A 23,610-nucleotide genomic window follows, 5' to 3' on the forward strand; every position below is an offset into this window, starting at 1 on the left:
TGGCTCCCAGACAGTATTAATAGCATCCTAACCAGAAAACAGCCATGCATAGAACTCTTCACACCATCCACTTATTATTTGCTTAGAAGTGAATACAAATATTTTCAGCCATCTGCTGGTTTCAATTCCTGCTAATAAGTGAAAATTAACTGTGTGGCCCAGGGTTGAAGTCAGTTTTAAGAATCCTCAAGGAATGAAGATACTAAGAAGGTACAAAGCATTTTAACTGGTGGTTCTCAACCAGCAGTGCTTTCTGTCCTCAGGGGACACTCAGCTAAGGGTGGAGATTTTTTTTTTTTAAATCATGGTAAAATAAAGATAACATAAAATGTGCCACTGTTGAATGTACAGTTCAGTAGTAAGTACACTTACATTGCTGTACAACAAATCTCCAGAATTCTCATCTTGGAAAGAGAAAATGTATACTCGAAGATCTTCCCAGGAGCTCTTATCAGTCCCAGGCGACCACTTTGTGCCTGTGAATTTAACCACTTTAGGTAGCTTGTAAAGGCAGAATTACACACATCTTTTTGTGACTGACTTATTTCACCCAGCTTAGGGTCCTCAAGTTTATCCATGTTGCAGCATATATCATAATTTCCTCCCTTTCAAAGGATGAAGAACAATTCATTGTACGTTTGGATCACATTTAGCTTATCCACTCATCATCAGTGGACATTTGGGTTGCCTCTTTTAGCTATTGTGAATGATGCTATCAACACGGGTGTACTAATTATCTCTTTGAAGCCCAGTTTTCAATTATTTTGGGTATATACCCAGGAGCAGAATTGCTGGATCATATGGTAGTTCTTTTTTAAATTTTTTTGAGGAACTACCATACTGTTTCCACAGAAGATGCACTGCTTTATATTTTTACCAGTAGTGCAAAAGTGTTCCAGCTTCTCCCCATCCATGCCCATACTTGTTACTTTCTTTTTCCTTCTTCGTTTTTAAAAAAATACCCTAATGGGTGTGGTGGGAGCAAACATTTTTAGTTGTCACAACTTGGGGCATCTAATAAGCAGAGGTCAGCAATATTGTTAAACATCCTACTATATGCAGGATGGTTCTATGCCGCAAAGAATGGACTGGACCAAAATGCAGATAGTGCCCAGGTTGAGAAATCCTGATCTGAACAATCAGGTTCATCTTTCATAGCAAATCTCACCTCTCCTGACATGTGCACCTTCTCTATTCCTTTGCTGAGATGCTCAAAGGCAAAGACTTCCAAAAACCTAGAAAGTAATGGAAGACTGAGAAGAACGGCAACATTTCGTTTATTCAAATTTTATTGGAAGTTTACAAATGTATTACAGACATCAGTAAAACATCATATCCATTTCACAGGGCACGGATCTCAAGCAAAGTGTTCACAACAGTCTCTGGCAGAGCCCACACCAAAGGTCCACTGCAGACCTTCTAAACAAATAGCTTGACACCCGACACACAACACAGACTCTGGTGTGCCTTACCTTCTCAGGCCCTTTGAGGTTCTGTTTATGCGCTTGGAATTAAAGCAGAAGATGGACAAAATGATCCTGTATAGGAAAGAATGTGTTTCGGAGCAGGAGAACTGCCGAGGTCCTCATCTGCTAGGGAAAAAGGAGGACCCACAGGCCTTAGAATGCGAAGTCAGGGTCCAGGATAGAACCAAATACTTTATGGAGAAACATGGAAATTAACTAGAAAGGCTTGAGTAATTCTCTCTGAAACATTTAAAAAGGCCTGGTCAGCGACCTATGGAACATCAATGGCCAAATACTTGGTAGGGTGAGGGACATCTCAGAACTCTCAGGATAGAATAAGACACTCCCCCTACCCTCTCATGGATTCTGTATCTAAACCACAGAAGTAATTTCTAACACGATGTTAGATTCCTGTTGGGACAAGCCAGTTTGGGGAAAGTTATAAGCAGGAAGTAAGCTTATAAACTAGTACAGCCCCCAACAGTAAGTCATGCTTTCTGGGAGTCTTGTATTGAAGGAACTTCTATTTTGAGAAAATGGAAAAAGACTGCAATCTTTTTTCAACTCTAACCTTGATGACTGCTTCCCAGTAGTCAGACAAGCAGGCTCTGGTGTCTGCTGAGGCCCCAAAGGGACTGACCACTGGAGGCAAGACAAAAACTCTCTTCATTTCCACGTCTCTCACGCTTTAAGAAACATACCTCAAAAGGCAGCAATCTGGAACTGCCTTCAAGATTGGCAGAGGAGGCTTGGCTGAGTTCTGTACCTGGAATGCTGTCCGCAGAGTCCTTGTCAAAGCCCTGAAGGTGCTAAACAGTTGCTGATAGCAACCCTTCTGGCATGAAATCCTCAGATGACTGATTTCAACGTCCACTTTCCTTTGTCAAAGATAGATCCTCCTTCTTATGCATTAGCATCTGGTTTCTGTTAGAGAGAAATATGCAAAGAGCACTTCTCCTTGGAATTTAAGTATTTGTGTTGTTCTTTATTAGAAGGTGGGACTAGAAAAGAATGGGACGGACTCTTATCTTACCTCTGCGAAATGGCAAACACAGATTGCTTATAACTGGCCAAGAATCCGAAAATGGAAAAGGAGGCCAAAGAGATTTTTGTTTAGTCTAAAGAAGTCAGCCTCCTTTAGCATCTGCAATACAGGGGCATAGGGATTGGCATCACACAATGATTTATGGATGATGCTTCCTGAATAGATGGTGAACTGTTTTGGGAAAACGGCAAAAGAGCCCAGGGTAGAAACACAAGGAAGAATCAGTTCACGAGTAAGATTTGTTATCAGACAAAGCAAATCCATTCGGATCAACTGGTCCTGGCTGGCTAGAGTGTTGCAACGATTTCTGAGGCTGCATCCACGCTCTCTGAAGGGGTACCGTGGTTCTATCTGCCCACATTATAGGTATGGCAGAGACATCCCCACCTGAACTCAACAATGGCTAGTGGTACCCAAGAAGCAGAAAGCTACTGCAGAAGAGGAAAATATAATCTTGTTGTATTGAAGAAACATCCTATAGAATGGGACAAGGGGAAGAAAAAGAGCTACCCTCAGTTGCCATATGAGAAATGACAAACTGCTTGTTTGTGGGGCTGGCGGAGGGTGGACAGAAGGTGAATATAGGTGGACAGGGCCAAACAACCAACTCTAAAAACCACCCCCATCCTTGAACATTGGCAAAAATGGAGAAGTATGTTTTTGGTTTCCCTGACCTCACTTACCTTCACACTTGGTAGAAATCCCAGAATGCTATGACAGATGGGAGGCTACCTGAATGCCACCAGCCTGCTAAGAAATTTGCTCATAGTATCAAGGTTGATATGCACTGGCAGGGCCATTCAGAAAACTGTCACTGACTTCTAACTTGGGAAAGGGCCAGTTCTGTTACCAATGAACTGAGCAGCAACAGGAAATGAAATGAACGCTAAAGTGTGGTTTTATCCAAAAGATAAGAAGATCAATACGAGGAGAGGTAGGAAGAAAAACCAAACCAAAGCATGAGAGAAGAAAATCAACAGGGAAAAGATTTACTTTTCTAAACACAGTCTATTAAAGATCAAATGATGATCTAAGAAGAGATGACTGCAAGCCCCGGCCGTGGAGGAAAGCTTGACTAAGTAAGAGCTTCTGGTGATGATCACGTAAGGACCAGATCCGGCCTCAGAAAGGAATGTGCTGAATTTTGGGAAATGGGATTCTGGGATGTTGGGTGTAAGTTATCACTAAGAGGCAGAATTCCCAACACAGTGATGACCTGCCCTCTCTCGGGCATTCCCTTGGAGGTTCCATCCTTGCAATGAGGATTTACCTGGCCTCTGCCAGCAATCTCCACAGGGTGCCTGGCTGCATCTAGGGTGGGGAGGAGGCATCTGCAGTGGTGGACAAGATGGAGGTGATCTTGCTTTTTCGACTGCAAGCCCTAAGGCTTCTATCTCACCACACCTCCAGCTCTGGCCAGTTCAGCTGATGGACGTTCCCTGGGCAGCTAGATCTGAAACTGCTTATTCCTCTCATCCCTTTGCATATTGCTCAGTTGCCAGTGTCTAGGGCACTTTCTTCTTTCTGCTGATGGTGGTCAAAGCCTCATTGGGGAAATGTTAAGAGGTACTCTTAAAAGGACAGATTAAGAAAACAACGTTTACTAGGAGAATTTCTTTCCTTGGATTCCAGGCCACGGAAGACAGACATTATTTTCAGTTATTTGCTAAGTTAAATGATCTACTTTTTGTCTCTCTTTTCTTTTTCCAAAATGCCTTTCTATTCTCATCAATCCAGAAACTTAGAACTCCAAATTGGACTCGCCCGGTTTCTACCAGAAACCTGCCACGTTGGTAGCGTGGTGGTATACATTATGTCTTTATCAGTTTGCCAAGCAGTTTACAAACTCACTATACAAACTTAATAGAGTTAATTCTCCAGAGGCTTGGATAATTAATGAAGCATTTAGATATGAAGAAAGCATGCGGAAAACAGCCACAACCAACATTTGCATCGCTTTTTCAAAAACATCAGTGACAATGACAAATGTCATATAAATACCTGAAAAGCAAATTATTTTAATACATCCTGAATGGAGTGCCACTTCCACATCCTTTACAGCCTTCCTTCCCCAGACCCATGTGGGATGGTGTCTAAAAAGCCACTTTCCACATCCTCTGCATAAGAAAACACGAGAAAATATTAACTACTATACTGAAAAGAGACCAGGCTCACCTCACCATGGCAGATGGCCACTGAGATACACTGCACACTACACTGACAGTACATCTCACTACAGGTGGGCCCCTCAATGGGTCACTTCACCCACAATCCGTGAAGGGAAGGAGGAGAATGGAAGCAAAAGCAAGCGCTTCACTCTTAACCGAAGCTAGGTAGGAGGTTTTAGTTTACTATAAACAACACAACCGTTAAATGTCTTCTTTAAGCACACTCACTTGTGAGCTCATTTTCTATCTGACCGACGGTCCCCAAAGTTCAAAACGGAAACCTCTCTTTCAGCAACATCTGTTTTCCAGAACCATAACACAAAATCTCCTGAGCGGCTCAATCTTTCTGGGCAACCCAGATACTCTGGTTATAGAATGAGTTAAACTGGGTTTTGTTTTTTTTTCCCACCAGCACCAGGGGTTGTTCAAAGGTGGTTCTCACCTCTCCTATACTTCATTTCTGGAAGTTCTTCTTTGCTCTGACTTTCCTTCATATTCCCCTTCAGCCTCTACCCTTGATCTGTGGGTTGGATTCTTGTACCCTTCGGCCTCGGCAGCTTGCTGCCTGCCATCCCCTCGAAGTCAAAGCTTTGATGCATCCTTCCACGCCTGCAGGTCTGTGTACCTGACGTGAGTGCTGAGCGGGTGGAAGCGGCCCTCCATCTCCACATATGACCTACGACCTAGAAAGCACCGTCACTCCCAGAGCCCCTCGGAACCTTTCTGGCCTGAATTTCCCAAAGCTGAAGTTCATTTGCGCTGAGGACAACCGGTTGTCAGGCTAAGGCAGCTGTTCTGTCTGCCTTGGTAAAGGAAAGCGGATAATACAATCCAGGAAACGAGCACCAGGAAATAATGCCACACTCAAAACAATGTCATGCTGACATCACACAACGGCACCACGCACAGTCACTTTTGTTTTCCCCACAGGACAGATCAATGGTGAGCAACGTCAGTGTTTCCAGCGGGGATGGAATTTTTCACGGAACTTGACTGACACTGGTTGGTTTTTCTAACTGGCAGAAGTTACGTTGGTAATTATAAAAAAAAAAAAAATTACTACCACTTTGTAGAGAAGAGATTCTACTGAGGGTGGGAGCAGACTTAAGGATGGCTCCTTAAGATGGATGGAGCATCAAATGTTTTGGGTGTAACAGGTAATTTGTGAGGTTTTTTTTAGCCACAAAAAGCCAAATTGAATAAAACCCTTTGAAAAAGGTCTCACTGACATGTAACAAATTTGTATAGAAAAAAGAAAAGAAAAAAAAAAAAAAAAAAGTGGTCCTGGACCACCCTGTAATACTACTCAAAAGACAATGCTAGACGTGCATGCAAGGCTCCACTGAGTCCTACGATATAGAAATTCCTTTGATATTACAAAATACAAAAATATTTTATCAGAACTCTCATTTACATTGCATTTACAATGGACATGTAAATAACTTAGTGTGGGGTCCTGGCTAATAAACAAATTACTTACTGGAAAAAGGATCCTAAAAGGAAGAAAACCAGAGAGGCTATATATATATATATATGTGTGTGTGTGTGTGTGTGTATGTATATATATATAAGCGAGCAGGAAACAATTTTGCCATCTTGCCAGTGGCAACTCAACACAGACGGTCGGAGAAAGAGGTGACCAACCCTGGCCTCCGTTGAGCCTACAGCGTTTCCAAAGTGAAATGTGCAAATAATGTTCAACATGCCAAGAACTGTGACTACCTATGGAGTCAATAGGTAACCTTGCCTCCATCAAGGGAGAGGTCCTCTCATCTCTCCCTGGAACCCCCCACCCCCAAAGCGCTTTAAAATTTCCAACAGTGCAAGTTTCTGAATCTACATTCTTAGCTCCCATCTTCCCCCACTCCCTGACTCCCCACTGGATTAAGAAATGATACAGTTTTTGCTCTTCTGTCTTTTCCTGCTGTGCAACTGTCCCCTGCCACCTAGTGTGGAAGACTTGGGGAGGCCATAGGAGCTGTATTTGTGCAGTAACTCATCACTGGTGACATATCGCAGGTGGGCGGGCTGGGGGATGGGTTCTCCTAGGAAATAGCCCTCGTTGTCAGATTCGGAGGAGGAGGAGCAGGTGGAACACCAATCGTACTCAGCGAAGTAGGGGCCCCAGCGCTCCCCAAAGGCATTCTGCAGAGCCAGGTCCGACACGGTCCGGGGGCACCGGCCATACAGGTCCCGCCGGGACCCCTGGCCCAGGCTCTCCTGGAAGCTCCGCTGGCGCACGAACTGATCATAGTCCTCCCTGGCTCTCAGGGGGGGTCTCTCCTTTAACTGAGAGAGGGCCTCGCGCTCGCCGGCCAGGTGGAGGGCGTTGTCTGAGCGAGAGCGTCGGGATCGCCGAGACCGGTGGGGCCGAAAGCGGCGGTTGTCTTCGCGTGAACTGGCTCTCCTCCGCGTGCGCTCGCTCATGGGCTGGATCCTCACGCCCTCTGCCCCCGGCAGCTTGCTGCCCGCCATCCCCCCATCGAAATCAAAGCTCTGATGCATCCTTCCGTGCGCCTGCAGGTCTCTGTACCTGATCGGGGTGCTGAGCGGGTGGAGGTTGCCCTCCATCTCCTGGTACTGCTGAGCGGACAGCAGGCTGCGAACCGACTCAGCGCTGCGGAACTGCATGGACGAGTTCAGCGTGCCCATGTTGCTCAGCTTCTCGGACACATTCATCCCAGAGTCTTTGCTGAGATCTGGCATGGAAAACCGAGAGAGGTGCTCCTGGCGCTTGGCGCCACCATCCGCGGAGAGGCCTGAGGGAGACAGAGGAGAGGTTCACGGAAGTTAATACAAATGTGCAGTGATGAGGATTCCATCGCCACGGGTCACCGAAACGGTCATCTAACCAGGGTCGCTGCAAACCGTCACACAGTTGTACTCTGCACAAAAGCTTGCTCAGCAAGTATGCAGGAGGGCTCTCCCCACTGTCAGTGGGCCAGCGTCCACCTAGAGGGGGCACCTGGTTAAAAAGCTTTTTTTTTTTGACTAGTCATGCCTCCAAAGTTTCATCAAAATTACTTAGGAGCCTTTCGGTGTATCTTATATACAATGTTTCCTCTGTTCAGAATTTCCCTTTCCAAAGTGCTTCAATCACCTCTTTGGTTCTAATGATGATTTATCTATAAGTTCTCTGGACAAAGAACCTTTAAGCTTCAGAGGCAGAGCCATGCCCAAATACTTCCTAGCAACACTGAGCCTAGAGCCGAGTCCTATAGTACTGGACCACCTCACTTCCACCTCTGCTGCTGCTGCTAAGTCGCTTCAGTCGTGTCCGACTCTGTGCGAACCCAGAGACGGCAGCCCACCAGGCTCCCCCGTCCCTGGGATTCTCCAGGCAAGAACACTGGAGTGGGTTGCCATTTCCTTCTCCAATGCGTGAAAGTGAAGTCGCTCAGTCGTGTCCGACTCCTAGCGACCCCATGGACAAGAGTACTGGAGTGGGTTGCCATTGCATTCTCCGCACTTCCACCTTTAGCCTCCAGTAATTTCCTGGTCTGCCTGCTGTCCCTTGGCCTCTATCCCAGATATCTTGAAAACCAACTGACTCCCTGGAAGTAGACAGAGGGATATTTATCCTCTCAGGCTGTTTAGTAGATGACTGTTCCAAGATTCCAAACGGACACCTAGCAGTCAGAGATGTCAGTGGGACTCTGGGGTGGGGATGGGGGCAAGCAGTGATCCTAATGCTCTCGAACAGCAGGAGCCCTGCAATCCTGACGTGCTGTCACTGCCATCATTGAGACTAAAAGCAATTTGAAGGTAGGAGGAGATTCTTGACTAGAGTAATTTACATTTTGTCCATTTAAAAACAGCACTCTTTCTAAAAAAAAGCAGTTTAAGAATGGACCAGGTGGCAAAATCTCAGCATTTCTTGATCATTATCAATGAAAAAGAACAGCAATTCTGTCATTTCTGGTCACAGGCGACATGTCTTTGAATTGCACTGGCCCATTATAACCCCTCCCACTGATTACTCCTCCCCACCTACTGGGGCCAACGACTTTCTCTCCCCGCACAAAACTAATGTTATGAGCACTGTGAAACACTACTTAGCAGTGTGTGTGTGTGTGTGTGTGTGTGTGTGCGCGCACACGCGCGCTCAGTCACGTCCGACTTTTTGCAACCCCAAGGACTGTAGCCCGCCAGGCTCCTCTGTCCCTGGGATTCCCAGGCAAGAATACTGGAGTGGGTTGCCATTTCCTTCTCCAGGAGATCTTCCCGACCCAGGGATCGAACCCACATCTCTTCAGTCTGCTGCACTAGCAGTTAGGTTCTTTACCATGAATGCCACTGGGAAGCAATACCTACTAAAGCTAAATTTGTTGTTGTTATTTTAGTTGCAAAGTCATGTCCGACTCTTTTGTGACACTATTGACTGCAGCCCGCCAGGCTCCTCTGTCCATGGTATTTCCCAGGCAAGAATACTAGCGTGGGTTGCCATTTCCTTCTCCAGGGGATCCTGCCAACCCAGGGATCAATCCTGCGTCTCTTGCATTGGCAGGCAAATTCTTTACCACTGAGCCACCTGGGAAGCCCAAAACTAAATATACATACATATATGTATGTGTGTGTATGTATATATATGAATTATGAATCAGTTGCTTTAAATACTTGTGTTACTTTTTTTGGTGATCTTAGTGTACTCATTTCTGTTGGGTATATAACCAGAGTGGAGATTCTATGCTTTCTTTTTATTTATTTATTTATTAAACTGTAGCATAATTGATTTACAATGATTCAGGTGTTTAGCAAAGTGATTCTGTTAAATATTGTTTCATATATATATAAATTCTTTCTAGACTCTTCACATATATACAGATATACATAAATTATATATTCTAATATATAATTCTTTTCCAATGCAGGTTACTGTAAGATACTGAATACAGTTCCCTGTCCTTGTTGTTCTGTAACTTTCCATTGCCACTCCTGATTACATGCCCAATGGAAATCAGTTTATGGGTCCAAAAAATGCACAAGGGTATTAAGTGAAGCTTTCCTTATATTAGTCCAGAACCAGAAACAATTTAAATGTCAGTTAACAGGAGAAAGGATAAATAAATTGTGGTATTTTCTACATTCCCCATTATAAGGATTTAGATAGGACTTTTTTGGAGAAATGGATAATTCCAGGATTGGAGAAAGGAAGGACAAAGATGAGCGTGGAACATCTTGTTATGTACTGAAAGGTAAGGAAGTGTTTAAGACTGAAAAATGAAGGGGGGAGGTTTTCAGAAGAACACAGGTCCCAACTTCAAAGGGATCCCACCAGCTAAAGCTGAGCAATTTGAGCATTAAAACTGTAATGATTTATAAACCACTGGAAAAATTAGAATTCCTGAATCCATACTGATAACAAATAAAAACACCAATAAATAAATGGGGGAAAGAGTGGGTTTTGTGTACAACAGAATGGGGTGCACATACAGAAAGAGTACTGGATTTGGAAGATCATCATTTTCTAACTATTATAGGTAAAGACTGGCTCATGCAAGATGTGAAATCTGCTCAACTTGGGTCAATTTTGCTTGGAGAGCAGGATACTTGCACGGTGTCAATGTTTCCCCACATATTGCTTATCCTCTGTAAGGCAAAATTAAGTAACTCTGCGGAGGAGAAATCAGGCAACACTGTTGACTACCTCCATTACCAATGAGTTTCCATCACCATCGTGCCCCTCCCGATGGGGTGGTTGAAGGAGGACACACTACTGCTGCAGTGTTCCATCAAGAACGCACACACCCTGAATGGATGCAGGAGGAAAGACCAGATAAGCCCCACGTGAGGACTATTCTATGAAGAAGAAAAAGCACTGTTTGTTTTTTTTTTCTTTTTTAAAGAAAATCCAGTATCATAAAAGACAAAGACTGAGTCAACGTTCTAGACTAAAGGATCTTAAGGAATCACAGCAACTATACACAATCCCTAATCCTGGACTGGAATCTGCACTGAAGCAAAAATAAACACTGTAATGGATTATTTCTCCTAAATGGCAAAAATTGGGACATAGGGCCAACTGATCAATGCATTATGTTAAATTTTCTGTGGTTAACTGATAATTGGGATCATGTTTGAGAAGAAACTTATTCTTGGGAAATACACATGGAAGTATATGGTAGTAAATGGCCAAGATAGGTGCAACTTGCTATCAAGTGGTTCAGAAATACATTGTGTGTGTGTGTATGTGTGTGTGTGTGTGTGTGTGTGTGTGTATGTGTGTGTGCTGCTGCTGCTGCTGCTGCTGCTAAGTCACTTCAGTCGTGTCCGACTCTGTGCGACCCCATAGACAGCAGCCCGCCAGGCTCCTCTGTCCCTGGGATTCTCCAGGCAAGAATACTGGAGTGGGTTGACTTTCCTTCTCCAATGCATGAAAGTGAAAAGTGAAAGTGAAGTTGCTCAGTCGTGCCCGACTCTCAGCGACCCCATGGACTGCAGCCTACCAGGCTCCTCCGTCCATGGGATTTTCTAGGCAAGAGTACTGGAGTGGGGTGCCATTGCCTTCTCCGATGTGTGTGTGCAAGACAGTGCAAATAATAAACCAAATGGGTAAACTGTTAAAAATCTAGGTAAATACATTATGGGTATTGTTTGTTCTATTTTTGCAGCTGTTCAGCAAGTTTGAAGTTATTTCCATATAAAAAGTTTCCTAAAATTCTAGTACAGTGATATGATGCAATGGTTTTCAATTCTAGGGGAAATTACTAGGGATAGGGGACACTACTGGGGCTTCCCAGGTGCACTAGTAGTAAAGAACCTCCTGCCAACGCAGGAGACGTAAGAGACTCAGGTTTGATCTCTGGGTCAGGAAGATCCCCTGGAGGAGGGCATGGCAACCAACTCCAGTATTCTTGCCTGGAGAATACCATGGACAGAGGAGACTGTTGGGCTACAGTCCGTGGGGTTGCTGAGTCGAACATGATTGAAGTGACTTAGCAGCAGCAGCAGCAGAGAGATGCTGCTGAACACCCTATAACGCACAGGACAGTCCCCACAGCCAGGAATTATCCAGCCCCCAATGTCAATACTACCCCGGTTGAAAAACCATGCTATAATAGAATATTACACAATGAGAGTGAATATGTACACTGGACAACATGGATGAACGTCACAGAAAATGCCCACAGGCTCAAGGGTCCACACAGTACAAGTCCATTTATGTGAAGTTCAAGAAGAGGCTGAGGCTGTCTGCGGTGGAGAGGTCAGAAGAATGGGTGGGGGCGCAAGGGAGATATTCAAGGCACAGGAATGTTCTCCACCTAGATCTGGGTGATGATTATAAAAGAATGCACATGGAAAAATTTCTTGAAGTGCAGTTTAAATGTTAGTTTGCTTTACCTTATATGTGTTGTAACTCAATAAAATGGTGTAAATATAATCCAGTGTTCTCATTAAAGAGCCCAATTTAAACACTGGATATGCCTACTGAGCAACTATTCTGCCAAGCATCGTACTTTTCAGTCACTTTTTAAAAAAATTTAAATTTCATTACTGGGATAATTGTCAGGGCAAGAGGAGTAGAGTTCTCTGACTCCTGCTTTCTGCACTGCTTATCGGTGACGTGCACATCATAAAAGCTGATTTACAACAGCCAAATCACTTCCAGAACCTCCCCAATCCGAAGGCGGAGAGGAGAGGAGAGCAATGCAAGATGATGAATGACTAGCCTGAGCAGATAAATGTAAGGAAGGAAAAAAAAATTCTTCAAAAATCACACTGAGAAACAAAAGCTATGGAGGAGGGTGTGATGTTTTTTGCTGGGCTTTCTACTCAAGCCCTGGAATGAAATTAGGGTCAGGAGAAATAATCTAGCAAATACTGTATGCTGTTTTCCTGAACCTGCCTCTTATAAGCCCCAAAGTCATGCATTTCTGAGACTGTACTGTGTGTGAATAGATTCATATTTCAATGAAGAGGCAACTCGAGAACCAATTCTGAGCAGAACTGGAGAGGGGACTTGGGTCAACTTTGAGACCTCTTGAGATGCATCTGTAAAATGGGCATAACACAGTACCTGAGTTCACAAGCTGTGGTGATGATTAGCTGAGAAAAATGTCATTTTTAAGCCTTGTCACAACTGCCATAAATTTGTGTAGTTTTGATTCTCTGTCCATCTCTATATGACCAGCCTATAAGCATCAAGAGGGCCAGAGCTGGTTCCTGCTTTCTAGCCCCGATCTCAGCACCTGGTGTTCGATGCATGGGAAGAAAGTAAACAAGGCCTAAAAGTTCCCCATGAAAGAGCGCACACTCTCCATGTAGCATGAGACTCAGTGTCAGAACAATGCACATCAGGACTTCCCTGGTGGTCCAATGGTTAAGAGTCCACTTGCCAATGCAGAGGACACGGGTTCTGCTCTGGGAGATCCCACATGCCACGGGGCAACTGAGCCCACGTGCCATACAGCCTGTGTTCTACCACAGGAGAAGCCACTCAGTGAGAAGCCCGTGCGTCACAACAAAGACCCAGTGCAGTCAAAAATAATGTTTAAAAATAGCTTTAAAAAGAAGGGAAATGTGTGTGTATTTTTTTTTAAAGCACATCAGTACAATCTACTTGAATGGGGCTCTTGATGCCCCTCAGTTCTCCTGCAATAAATGTACTTTTTTTTGCTGCCCAAGCCATGACTCTGTGTGTGCGCGTGCGTGCGTGCGTGCGTGTGTGTGAATGAGCACAGCTATGCGTATGTGTACAGGAGGCAGAAATTGCACTCAGAGCTCCCCAGAGCTCCAGCGGAAATCCACGGTCTGACCCCACACTTAACACTGGCATTGTTAGGGTCCCAGCAAGTCCTGGAGACCCTGGCAGAAGATCCCACCACACAGCCAGAGACACAGATGCCAAGTCGCTTTCCCCTCCGGCGGCACCCTGTCTTATTAACAGACAGAGAGAGTTTTTTCCTCTCCAAATAAAGCAACCTTTGTGAGAAGCTCTAGATGGTGACTGGGGAGTTAAACGCTGCGATTTATCTTTATCCCTGGGGTGAGCATGGCCAGGAGCAAAAGAAACGTCCACACACCGCAGGGGCTGTGGGTTTCCCTCAGGTCCCACAGGACGTGCCCCAACAAAGAGAGGTCAGTATTGAATTTAGCCTGTGGTTCCCTACGGTTAAACTGTCAACTGGAAAATGCAGCCAGGCGCTTTAAGCCACACTCAAGCGTTTCTGTCCAAGCAATGCCCCCTCACTGCAAACAGGAGGTTTTAACAGAAGCCAGTGACGATGCAAAAAATCAATACCTTCAAAGAAAGCTTTGGGCCTGATGGAAGAGAAAGGCAATCTTTGTGGTGCCCCCTCCCTCCACTGATCCTAAGGGTAGAAAGTATTCGCTGAAGCACAGAAAAAAGAAAATGCAGACTTAAACGCACTGGCAGTTCTTTTGGTACCTCTTGCTGTTCCTTATTTATTGCCCTTTCTAATCCCTCTCAACCCCAGCAAAAACAAAATGAAAACAAAACCACAAAGAAAAAACAACTGGCATAGGGAGAAAATTATGGTTCTGCCCACTTGAAGGATGCATTCACATTTTGATGCAGTAAAAGAAAGAATATCTACTCATTTTTGCCCTCTATTTACAACCCATACTGGTGATTTAGGTTTTCCAGATTTTTTTTCTTCTTTCTTTCTTTTTTCTCTGAAGCAGAAACGTGAAGAAAAAGGAACTGTTTAGAATAGGGACTTGCAAACTATGGCTCAGGGGCTAAATCCAGCTCACTATGTACTTATTTCTGTAAATAAAGATTTATTGGAAACCAACTACACTTAGTCATTTGCATGCTGTCTATGGCTGCTTCCTTGTTACAGTGGCAGGAATGAGTCGCTGTGACCGAGACTACATGCCCTGCAAAGCTTATAATACTTTTTATCTGGCCCTTTCTAGAAATAGTTTCAACCTCTGGTTTAAAACGGGAAAGTCTGAGAAACTGTATCATGTGTGAGCATCCCCGAAGTCAAGGGCTCTGTCTAGGCTAAGTGTCTGAGACCATGCAAAAAATGCCTTTGGGGTACCATCTTGCTTAAGTGTGTGTGTTGGGGAGTAGTCTGCTCAGGTCCCTTGGGTTCTTTTTTAACCAGCTAAGTCGACTGATTTCATCAACACCCTGAACCTCAAACTGGCAAGAGCTAGAGAGACTTTGTCATCTGGGCAGTGCGGTTTAACCACCACATGTTCCCAGGTGACAGGGTTTGAACAGAGTACGACAGGGAAGGCTGGGGGAACAGGGATGGAGAGACAGGGAGAGTGAGAAGGGAAGGAGGGGGAGATTATGAATGCACTCAAAACCGCTTGCTCTTCCAAATGTGATCTGCGGACCAGGGACAACAGCAGCCAATCCAGACTTGTAGAATCGGAATCTGCATTCACACAAGATCCTCTGGTGCCGATTCTCATGCCCTTGAGGGTTAGAGAAGCACTGCCTGGCTTGTGACAGCACTTCAAGGGCAATCCTTCCTTGCAACTACAGGAGCTTCTACTCCAGAAAAGCCCATACCTTCAGAGACACTGATCCAGGGTTTCTCAACCTTGGCAGTATTTGCATCTGGGGCAGAATGATTCTCTGTGCTGGGGCGGGGGTAGGGGGGGTGGGGCGCTGCCTTATGCATTGTGGGAGGTTAAGCAGCATCTGCCCTAGGTGCCTAAAGCACCCTCCCCACTCCACTTTCGACAACTCGAACTGTGTCCAGACAATGCCAAATCTACCCTGGGGGACAAACAGCCCGATGGAGAAAAGTGTGCAAAGTGTTAGTCTCTCGGCTGCGTCTGATTCTTTGCAACCCCATGGACTGTAGCCCACCAGGCTCTTCTGTCCATGGAATTCTCCAGGGAAGAATACAGGAATGGGTAGCCATTCCGTTCTCCAGGGGCTCTCCCAGGTCTTCAATCTCCCAGATTGAACCCAGGTCTCCTGCATTGTGGACAGATTCTTTACCATCCCAGTCTCGAGGACGAACTCAGCTCCACGGAGAAACGCTGCTCAAACACTTTTAATTCTGGAGCTGCAGCTGATGGCAGACTGAGGGGGACTAGTCCTTGACACTTTGGGAGCAGCGGGGTTAAGCCTGACCACCAGGCAGGGCAGACACACCCACTTTCTGAAGAGGGAAGAATGTGTTCCCCCAGGCGGGGTGTCTCCCAAATCAGGGAACTGCCAAGCTGTTTTCTCTCTAAACTCCTCTCAATAAACCTACTCCTGACAGCCTGTCCTTCCCTGGGTGGGTTTCAGGAGTTCCCTGAGCTCCAGGCCTTGGCTGTCTTACCTCCCTCCCCCATTTGAAGCTTTGAAATCTCGAGCCCTGGGCACACCTTCCTTTCTTCCCTTGGTGGTCTGCCCATCGAGCAGGTCCCAAGTGACCAGCAGGTTGTAAGTGTACACAGGCCACGCGTCTGCCATCTGTTTCCATGGTACCAGGGAGACTTGAAACAATTTCCTTTATCAGCTGCTATGGGGGAGGGGAGGGGAGAGCGGGTCACTTCCTCATTCCTGATGCACAGGGAAACTGGTCCCGAAATCGAAGACCAGCTGGTCCCAGAGAAGGCCATGACTAATTCTGGCTTTCCCAGTGGACAGCACTATGGGAGGAACAAGCCTTTGAACCAGTGTGGTCCGGAAGTGACCAGCATCACAATAGGACTTGAGTCAAGTCTCAGATCTGACAGACCCAGTATAGTCAACCAGGACGAGCCTGATCAAGATCAAAACATGGGCTCGGACTGGAAGTCGCTAGCCTTCTACCTGCTCACTTGTGCATTAACTTTCTGATACACTCACCCCCATAACAGACAGACGCATAAAAAGTAGCGAAGGGGAAAATCAGGAGACAGCACTCTTTGAAACATGTGGGGTCAATTTTCACTCCTCCTCAGCTCCGTGGGGGATTGTGGTGGCTGTGTGGCCACAAAGCCGATGGCTAACTGAAAAGATGAGCAGAAAATTTGAACCAGTTGATGATGACTAGCTGGCGTTTGCTCTGAGCTCACACTGGCCCCTTACTGCTTTCCAGAAGCCATCAGCCCCAGTCACCAAGCAGACCACACTGGAGTATTTGTTCAGGAAACACTTGACTCCACGGGAGGCAGAAGCAAAACGGCTCCCTTGTGGTAGAGAGCGGGCAGCCAGGGACCAGAAACTCACATGGTTTCTTCAAAAGGGTTTTTGCTGAAGCCCTGCCGCTGCTGGGCACTGTGAGTGCTACTGTGAACAAGGCCCTTTCAGACAGCACCTCACAGGAATATTCCACCGTACAGGAAAAGCAGATTGACTGAATCACACACCGTTACAGCTATTACAAGTCATTAGGAGGCAAGGAAGAAATGCGAGGCTTAGATGCAGAATTAAAGACTGGTCCTCCCTAGACAGAGTGCTGGCGGAGAGCCCTGTGTTGGTGATAATGAGGGTCCGACATAGAGGAAGCGAAGGAGCCAGTCAAACCAAGAGTTTGGTGGGGGAAGTATTCTAGGCAGAGGAATGAGAATATTTTGTACCAGAGAAAGTTCCAGGTGCTCTGAGAAGTGACAGAAGGGCTAGAGCACAGTGAGCAAGAGGAGAGCAGCGGGCACCAGGCCAGGGGGTGGTCAGGAACCAGAGGGGGCTTCTTCTAGGTCATTGGGGGTTTGAGAGCATCCTGCCCATGCTTGCGGGCAGCACTGAGGAAACGCCCAGAAGGAGCAGAGGGCGGTGGAGAAAAGCACTGGCTTCGCAGACTGCATCCAGCTCTGTCCCTTACAGCTATGGCTCCACCATGAGACCCTGGGCAGCTCCATGCTGTAAAGTTCTCCCAGCTGTAAAGTGGGAATAATAGTAGAATCTACCTCGTTAGCAGGAAGGTGAGTGTTAAGTGTGTTAACACACAAAGTCCTGAGAACAGTGCTATAAAGTGGGAATAATAGTAGAATCTACCTCATTAGCAGGAAGGTGAGTGTTAAGTGTGTTAACACACAAAGTCCTGAGAACAGTGCCGGCCCAGAGAAATAAGATGGCATACTCTCATTGTCTTCATCCCATATTTGTCACTATTAAAAGCATTATTCTGCGTATTGTCATAGAGAAAGTTCCTAGGAATTGTTATGGATGTGAGAGTTGGACCATACAAAAGGCTGAGTGACGAAGAATTGATGCTTTTGATCTGTGGTGCTAGGGAAGACTCTTGAGAGTCCCTTGGACTGTAAGGAGATCAAACTAGTTAATTCTAAAGGAAATCAATCCTGAATATTCTTTGTAAGGACTGATGCTAAAGCTCCAATACTTTGGTCACCTGATGTGAAGAGTCAACTCACTGGAAAAGACCCTGATGCTGGGAAAGATTGAAGGCCAAAAGAGAAGGGGGCAGCAGAGAACGAGATTAAATAGCATCACTGACTCAATGGACATGAATCTGAGCAAACTGCAGGAGACAGTGAAGGACAAGGAAGCCTGGGGTCGCAAAGAGTTGGACAGGAGTGAGCAACTGAACAACAGGAGTTGTTGCATAATTTTTTGAGTGGATAACAGAAAGTTGGAATAATATGCCCAATGTCACACAGGAGCTATTTTAGAACTGGTCTTTGATCTCCTGCCTTTTATTTTTATGAGTAGCAGGAATATGGCAGGAGTCCCTCCACTCTCCTGGAGGGACAGGAGGCAAAGAGAAGTAAAAATCCATCAATATGAAAGAGCTTGGAACCAGAAGCAGCACTTGTAAAATTCTTTCATTTATGGGTATTTTTCTCCAGTATAAACAGGAATTGCTGCTATATGCAACAGCACGCATGAATCTCATAAAGTAAAAGATGCCAGACACAAAAGAATATGCATAGTATGATGCCATTTATCGGAAATTAAAAACTAGCCCAAACTCATACAAGCTGTTGGAAGTCAGGACACAGTGTACTTTGGAGAGGAGGGAGGGGCTAAGGGACTTTCTAGGCCATTGCTTGATCTGGAAAGAGGTGCCCTGAGTGTGATGATTCGTTGAGCTGCAACTGCACATCAGACCTCTGGCTCGGGAGCCAGAGAACCCACAGAAGAGGGAGAGGGGACTTCCCTGGTGGCTCAGTGGTAAAGAATCTGCCTGCCAATGCAGGAGACACAGCTTTGACTCCTGTTCTGGGAAGACTGCACACGCTGCAGGGCAGGTAAGCCTGTGCTCCCCAACTACTGAGGCCACGTGCCCTAGACCCTCACCCACAGGACAAGCCACTCTCCCCCCACCTTAGCCCAATCTTTAATTTTCCTTTGCGAAATTCCATGGATTATATGCTGATTATGAACTTTGCTTACTATGAACTTTTCACTGGTCTGGAAAGCAAAGGAACTGGAGTCCAGTCCCAACTTTATTGCAAAGACCAAAAGGATCTTGAATAAATCCCTTCTCTCTGAACCTTACCTCTTCCTCTGAACCTCCACCAGAGATTCTCCAAACTCCTCCCAGCTGAGAGTCTGCAAGTTTTTTTTAGGTACTACAAAAGATTTTTTTTTTCCAGTTAAGATATAATTGACAGATCATATTAGTTTCAGGTGTACAACAAAATGGCTCAATATTTGTGTACACTGCAAAATGATCCCTACAGTAATTCTAGTTAACATTCATCACCATACATAGTGACTTGTTTTTCTTGTGATGAGAACTCTTAAGATCTACTCTCTCAGTTCAGTCACTCAGTTGTGTCTGACTTTGTGACACCATGGACTGCAGGACGCCAGGCCTCCCTGTCCATCACCAACTCCCAGAGCCTCCTCAAACTCATGTCCATTGTGTTGGTGATGCCATCCAACCATCTCATCCTCTGTCATCCCCTTCTCCTCCCGCCTTCAACCTTTCCCAGCATCAGGGTCTTTTCAAATGAATCAGTTCTTCACATCAGGTGGCCAAAGTATTGGAGTTTCAGCTTCAGCATCAGTCCTTCCAATGAATACTCCGGATGAATTTCCTTTAGGATGGACTGGTTGGATCTCCTTCCAGTCCAAGGGACTCTAAAGAGTCTTCTCCAACACCATAGTTCAAAAGCATCAATCCTTGGGTGCTCGGCTTTCTTTATAGTCCAATTCTCACATCCATACATGACTACTGGAAAAACCATAGGTTTGACTAGACAGAGCTTTGTTGGTAAAGTAATGTCTCTGCTTTTTAATATGCTGTCTAGGTTGGTCATAGCTTTTCTTCCAAGGAGTAAGCATCTTTTAATTTCATGGCTGCAGTCACCATCTGCAGTGATTTTGGAGCCCAAAAAAATAGTCTGTCACTGTTTTCATTGTTTCCCCATCTATTTCCCATGAAGTGATGGGACCGGATGCCATGATCTTGGTTTTCTGACTGTTGAGCTTTAAGCCAACTTTTTCCACTCTCCTCTTTCACTTTCATCAAGACACTCTATAGTTCTTCTTCGCTTTCTTCCATAAAGGTGGTGTCATCTGTGTATCTGAGGTTATTGATATTTCTCCCAGCAATCTTGATTCCAGCTTGTGCTTCATCGAGCCTGGCATGTTGCATGATGTACTCCGCATAAGTTAAATAAGCAGGGTGACAATATACAGCCCTGACGTACTCCTTTCCCAATTTGGAACCAATCTGTTGTTACACATCCAGTTCTAACTGTTGCTTCTTGACCTGCTTACAGATTTCTCAGCAACTTCCAAGTATACAATACAGTATTATTAACTAGAGTCACAGTGCTGTACATTGTATCTCCATGACTTATTTTCTTTATAAGTCTGTATCTTTTGATCCCCTTCACCCACTTCTGTGAGAATCTGTGATTTTGATTCCATGATCTGAGAGAGACACTGCTCATGATCAGATCAGTATGGATTAGTGGATAGGGACCAAGGCAGCACCTGATTCCCGAGGGAATGGTGTGTAGGAGAAAGGTAAGTTCTAATCAAGGGGGTAAAAGGGAAGCAAGAGGAGTTGATGGGATGCTGCCAGAGGGGTTATCAATGAAAATAATTAGGTGATTCCTAAGTAGTCAGGAAATATTTAGGGGTATAGTTTGTTGGCAGAAACAAAAGAAAAGTGAAAGTGAAAGTTGCTCAGTCATGTCTGACTTTTTGTGACCATATAGGAATCCTCAAGGCCAGAACGCTAGAGTGGGCAGCCGTCCCTTTCTCCAAGGGATCTTCCCAACCCAGGGATCAAACTGAGGTCTCTTGCCTTGCAGGCGGATTTCTTTACTGTCTGAGCCACCAGGGAAGCCAAAGAATACTGTAGTGAGTAGTCTATCCCTTCTCTAGGAGATCTTTCCGACCCAGGAATCAAACCAGGGTCTCCTGCACTGCAGACGGATTCTTTACCAGCTGAGCTACCAGGGAAGTGAGAGAGAGACTAAACCCAAGATGTGTGAACTTGGTCATCTTTCACTGTTCTAAATCTATCACCAGCTCGTAAATGAATCATGTGGTACCTGGAGCCTGACTCTGCCCCTACAAAGTCCTAACTGAACAGACAAGGCTCATGTTAAAATACAGTGTGGTCCTGGCACCACCTGGGTCATATTTACCTGGGGGGCTCATCCCAGATCTACTGCATCAGAATTTCTAGGAGGGAGGCTCAAGAATGTGCATTTCTAACAAGCTCTTCAATTAATTTTGATGCCTTTAAAATTACAAAACACCAAAAAAACCCCCAAAACCCCACTGCTTTGAAGTCATATGACTGTGAACATGTAAACAGATCCCGGCACCAGCTCCACTAACTTGCCAGCAACCTTGGACTTCAGAGTCTGAAAAGCTGCCTGTTATGTAATTTGGTTGTGCCAGCGCCAAGGAAGGTGCGAGGATTCTGTGACCTGCCAAGAGCCGGGTCACTGTCAGATACACCATTTCCAGGACAGTTTGTGTTACCTTTCCCGCCAGATCTTGGCTGCTGAAGACTGATGACTTAATTCCCCAACCCAGACAGGGTAGATGGCAACCCAGCTCCCCTGGAAACTGTTCAGATGGCTGGTACCCGAGAAACCCATCAGGATGCTGGAGGCTGGTAGAGAGGGAGGGATTTTACTTGGTCTGTCTCCAACTCTTGGGCCATCAGAGCAGGTCCCTCCCTGCTCTCTGAGCATGAAAAACACCTGAATATCAGAGCAAGTAGGTGACCGCTCTGAGCCTGATGTACAGCGCCTGTCCTCAAGCAGGATTTGGTCCTACCAAGGGACCATCTCAGGGCCCCTAGTCTTCTAAGGGCAAAGTTACACAACCCAAGAGGGCAATGTGGTAGCATCTACATAACTTTCTTGATCCTGAAATCCCCAAGGAATTCATGCTACTGGAAAACGTGAATAAGCACACAGACGTAAGTAAAAAGGTTTTTACTGGAAAACAAATTGTGCCAGTATAAACTTGCAAAAAAACCAAGTGTCCAGCAATACAAGATATAGTAAAAGGATGATACTGTAATCATACCATGAGATACCGTATAGGTTCAGATGAGTTAGAGCTACAAAGACCAATAAGGAAAGATGAACAAGGTATACTGTTAAGTATAAAAAATAAAAGAAAAAAACTACAATATGGACTTCCCTGCTGGTCCAGTGGCTAGCACTCCATGCCCTGAATGTAGGTTCTATCCCTGGTCAGGGAACCAGATCCCACATGCCACAACTAAGTCTTTGCATGCCACAATGAAAGATCCTACACGCTGTACAAATAAAAAGATCCTAAGGCTGCAACTAACACCCGGGGCAGCCAAAATAAATACATAAATAAATTAAATATTTAAATCAACAATAAACTGCAAAACAGCACAATGACTTTTTTGTTTGTATCTGTCAGTGTGTGCCCAGAGACAAATACCAAAGGACTATTCACCCAGTGGTTGTGGTGGGAGGGGAACTGATGGAACAACTTCAACTTACATAATACACATTTCTGTAATTGTGCAACTTAAAAAAAAAAAGAATTGTTTGTAATTAGAGAAGCTTATAAAATTCCATGGAAAAAGTTGGCAGCCTACCCCCTTTACCTCAGCCTATCTCCCAGGAGATCCAGAAGCCAGGTGCGCTTTCTCTGGGGCTGAAACAAAGCTGGGGACAGGGGTATTAAATACAAATCTGTAATTTCTGGAACACAGTGAGAAGGGACAAGAAAATAAGTTTCTCCCCAAATCCTGTGCTAAGTTATTCAGAGCTGTTTGCAACTGAAAATACCTGGAGTTCACGTGAGAAGGACAGGTGGTTTCAGATTTCAAACTATCCATCTCCACCCACACCTCGACCTGGAAGTTCTGAACCCAAGCAAAGCACCTGCTGCCTCTGTACCTGGTTTTAAGTATGGGCCCCATAGACATTTATCTGTGGTCATCACCACCGGCCAAACACTGCTTTATGAGGCAGTCTGCTCACAAAGGCTCAGGACTCCAGCTGCCTCTCATGAGCCATTTGATCTTGGGCAAATCTCTTAATCTCTCTAAGCCTCTGTTTTCTCATCTGTAAAATGGAGACTCATTCTTTCAGCATCATATTTCAGGAATGCCTACCAGGTGTCAGATTTACCAAATGCCTACTGTGCTTCAGCTGCCAGGCACTTTCAGCTGCTGGGGCAACAGCAGCAAAAAACCAAACCATATGAAGTCTCTGCCTGCATGCAGCTTCCATTCCACTAGTGGAGAACGACAAAAAACTAAGCATTAAAATATTTACTACACCAAATAGTGTTAAGTGCTGCAGACAAAAACAAGCCAAGGAAGAGTGAAGAGGAGAACTGTTGTGGGGGCTACAATAGGGAATAAGAACAGACCCGTACACAGTGAGTTAATGCATAGGCATAGCCCTCATCCCATAGCAGCTATTCAGTAATGAATGCCATCATTACCATGACTACTATCCCTAAGACCACTGTCCATGTGCCCTCCCCGCCCCACTTCTGTGGCTTGTCCTCTGTCAGTCTGTCTCCACTGAGGATTTCACAAGAGGTGCCTTTTTGGATATCTATTATGGGCAAGGCATGGTACTCAACAATTTCACA

The 23,610-nt window shown here is 45.3% G+C and overlaps 1 protein-coding gene across 4 annotated transcripts in view; it reads right to left on the reverse strand.

Annotated features, from left to right (window-relative positions):
• Positions 1-1,261: 1,261 nt before the first annotated feature.
• The window catches only part of PRICKLE2 (prickle planar cell polarity protein 2), a 342,796-nt gene continuing 320,447 nt past the window's right edge, over positions 1,262-23,610 (reverse strand). For all 4 annotated transcript variants that reach the window (XM_027523818.1, XM_027523821.1, XM_027523819.1 and 1 more), the window contains one exon: positions 1,262-7,438. In XM_027523818.1, coding sequence (XP_027379619.1) covers positions 6,564-7,438 — 875 coding nt within the window. In that variant the 3' untranslated portion in view covers positions 1,262-6,563. The remainder of the gene's footprint in view (positions 7,439-23,610) is intronic.

The sequence above is a fragment of the Bos indicus x Bos taurus genome, chromosome 22 (assembly GCF_003369695.1).
Source record: "Bos indicus x Bos taurus breed Angus x Brahman F1 hybrid chromosome 22, Bos_hybrid_MaternalHap_v2.0, whole genome shotgun sequence".
Lineage (NCBI taxonomy): Eukaryota > Metazoa > Chordata > Mammalia > Artiodactyla > Bovidae > Bos > Bos indicus x Bos taurus.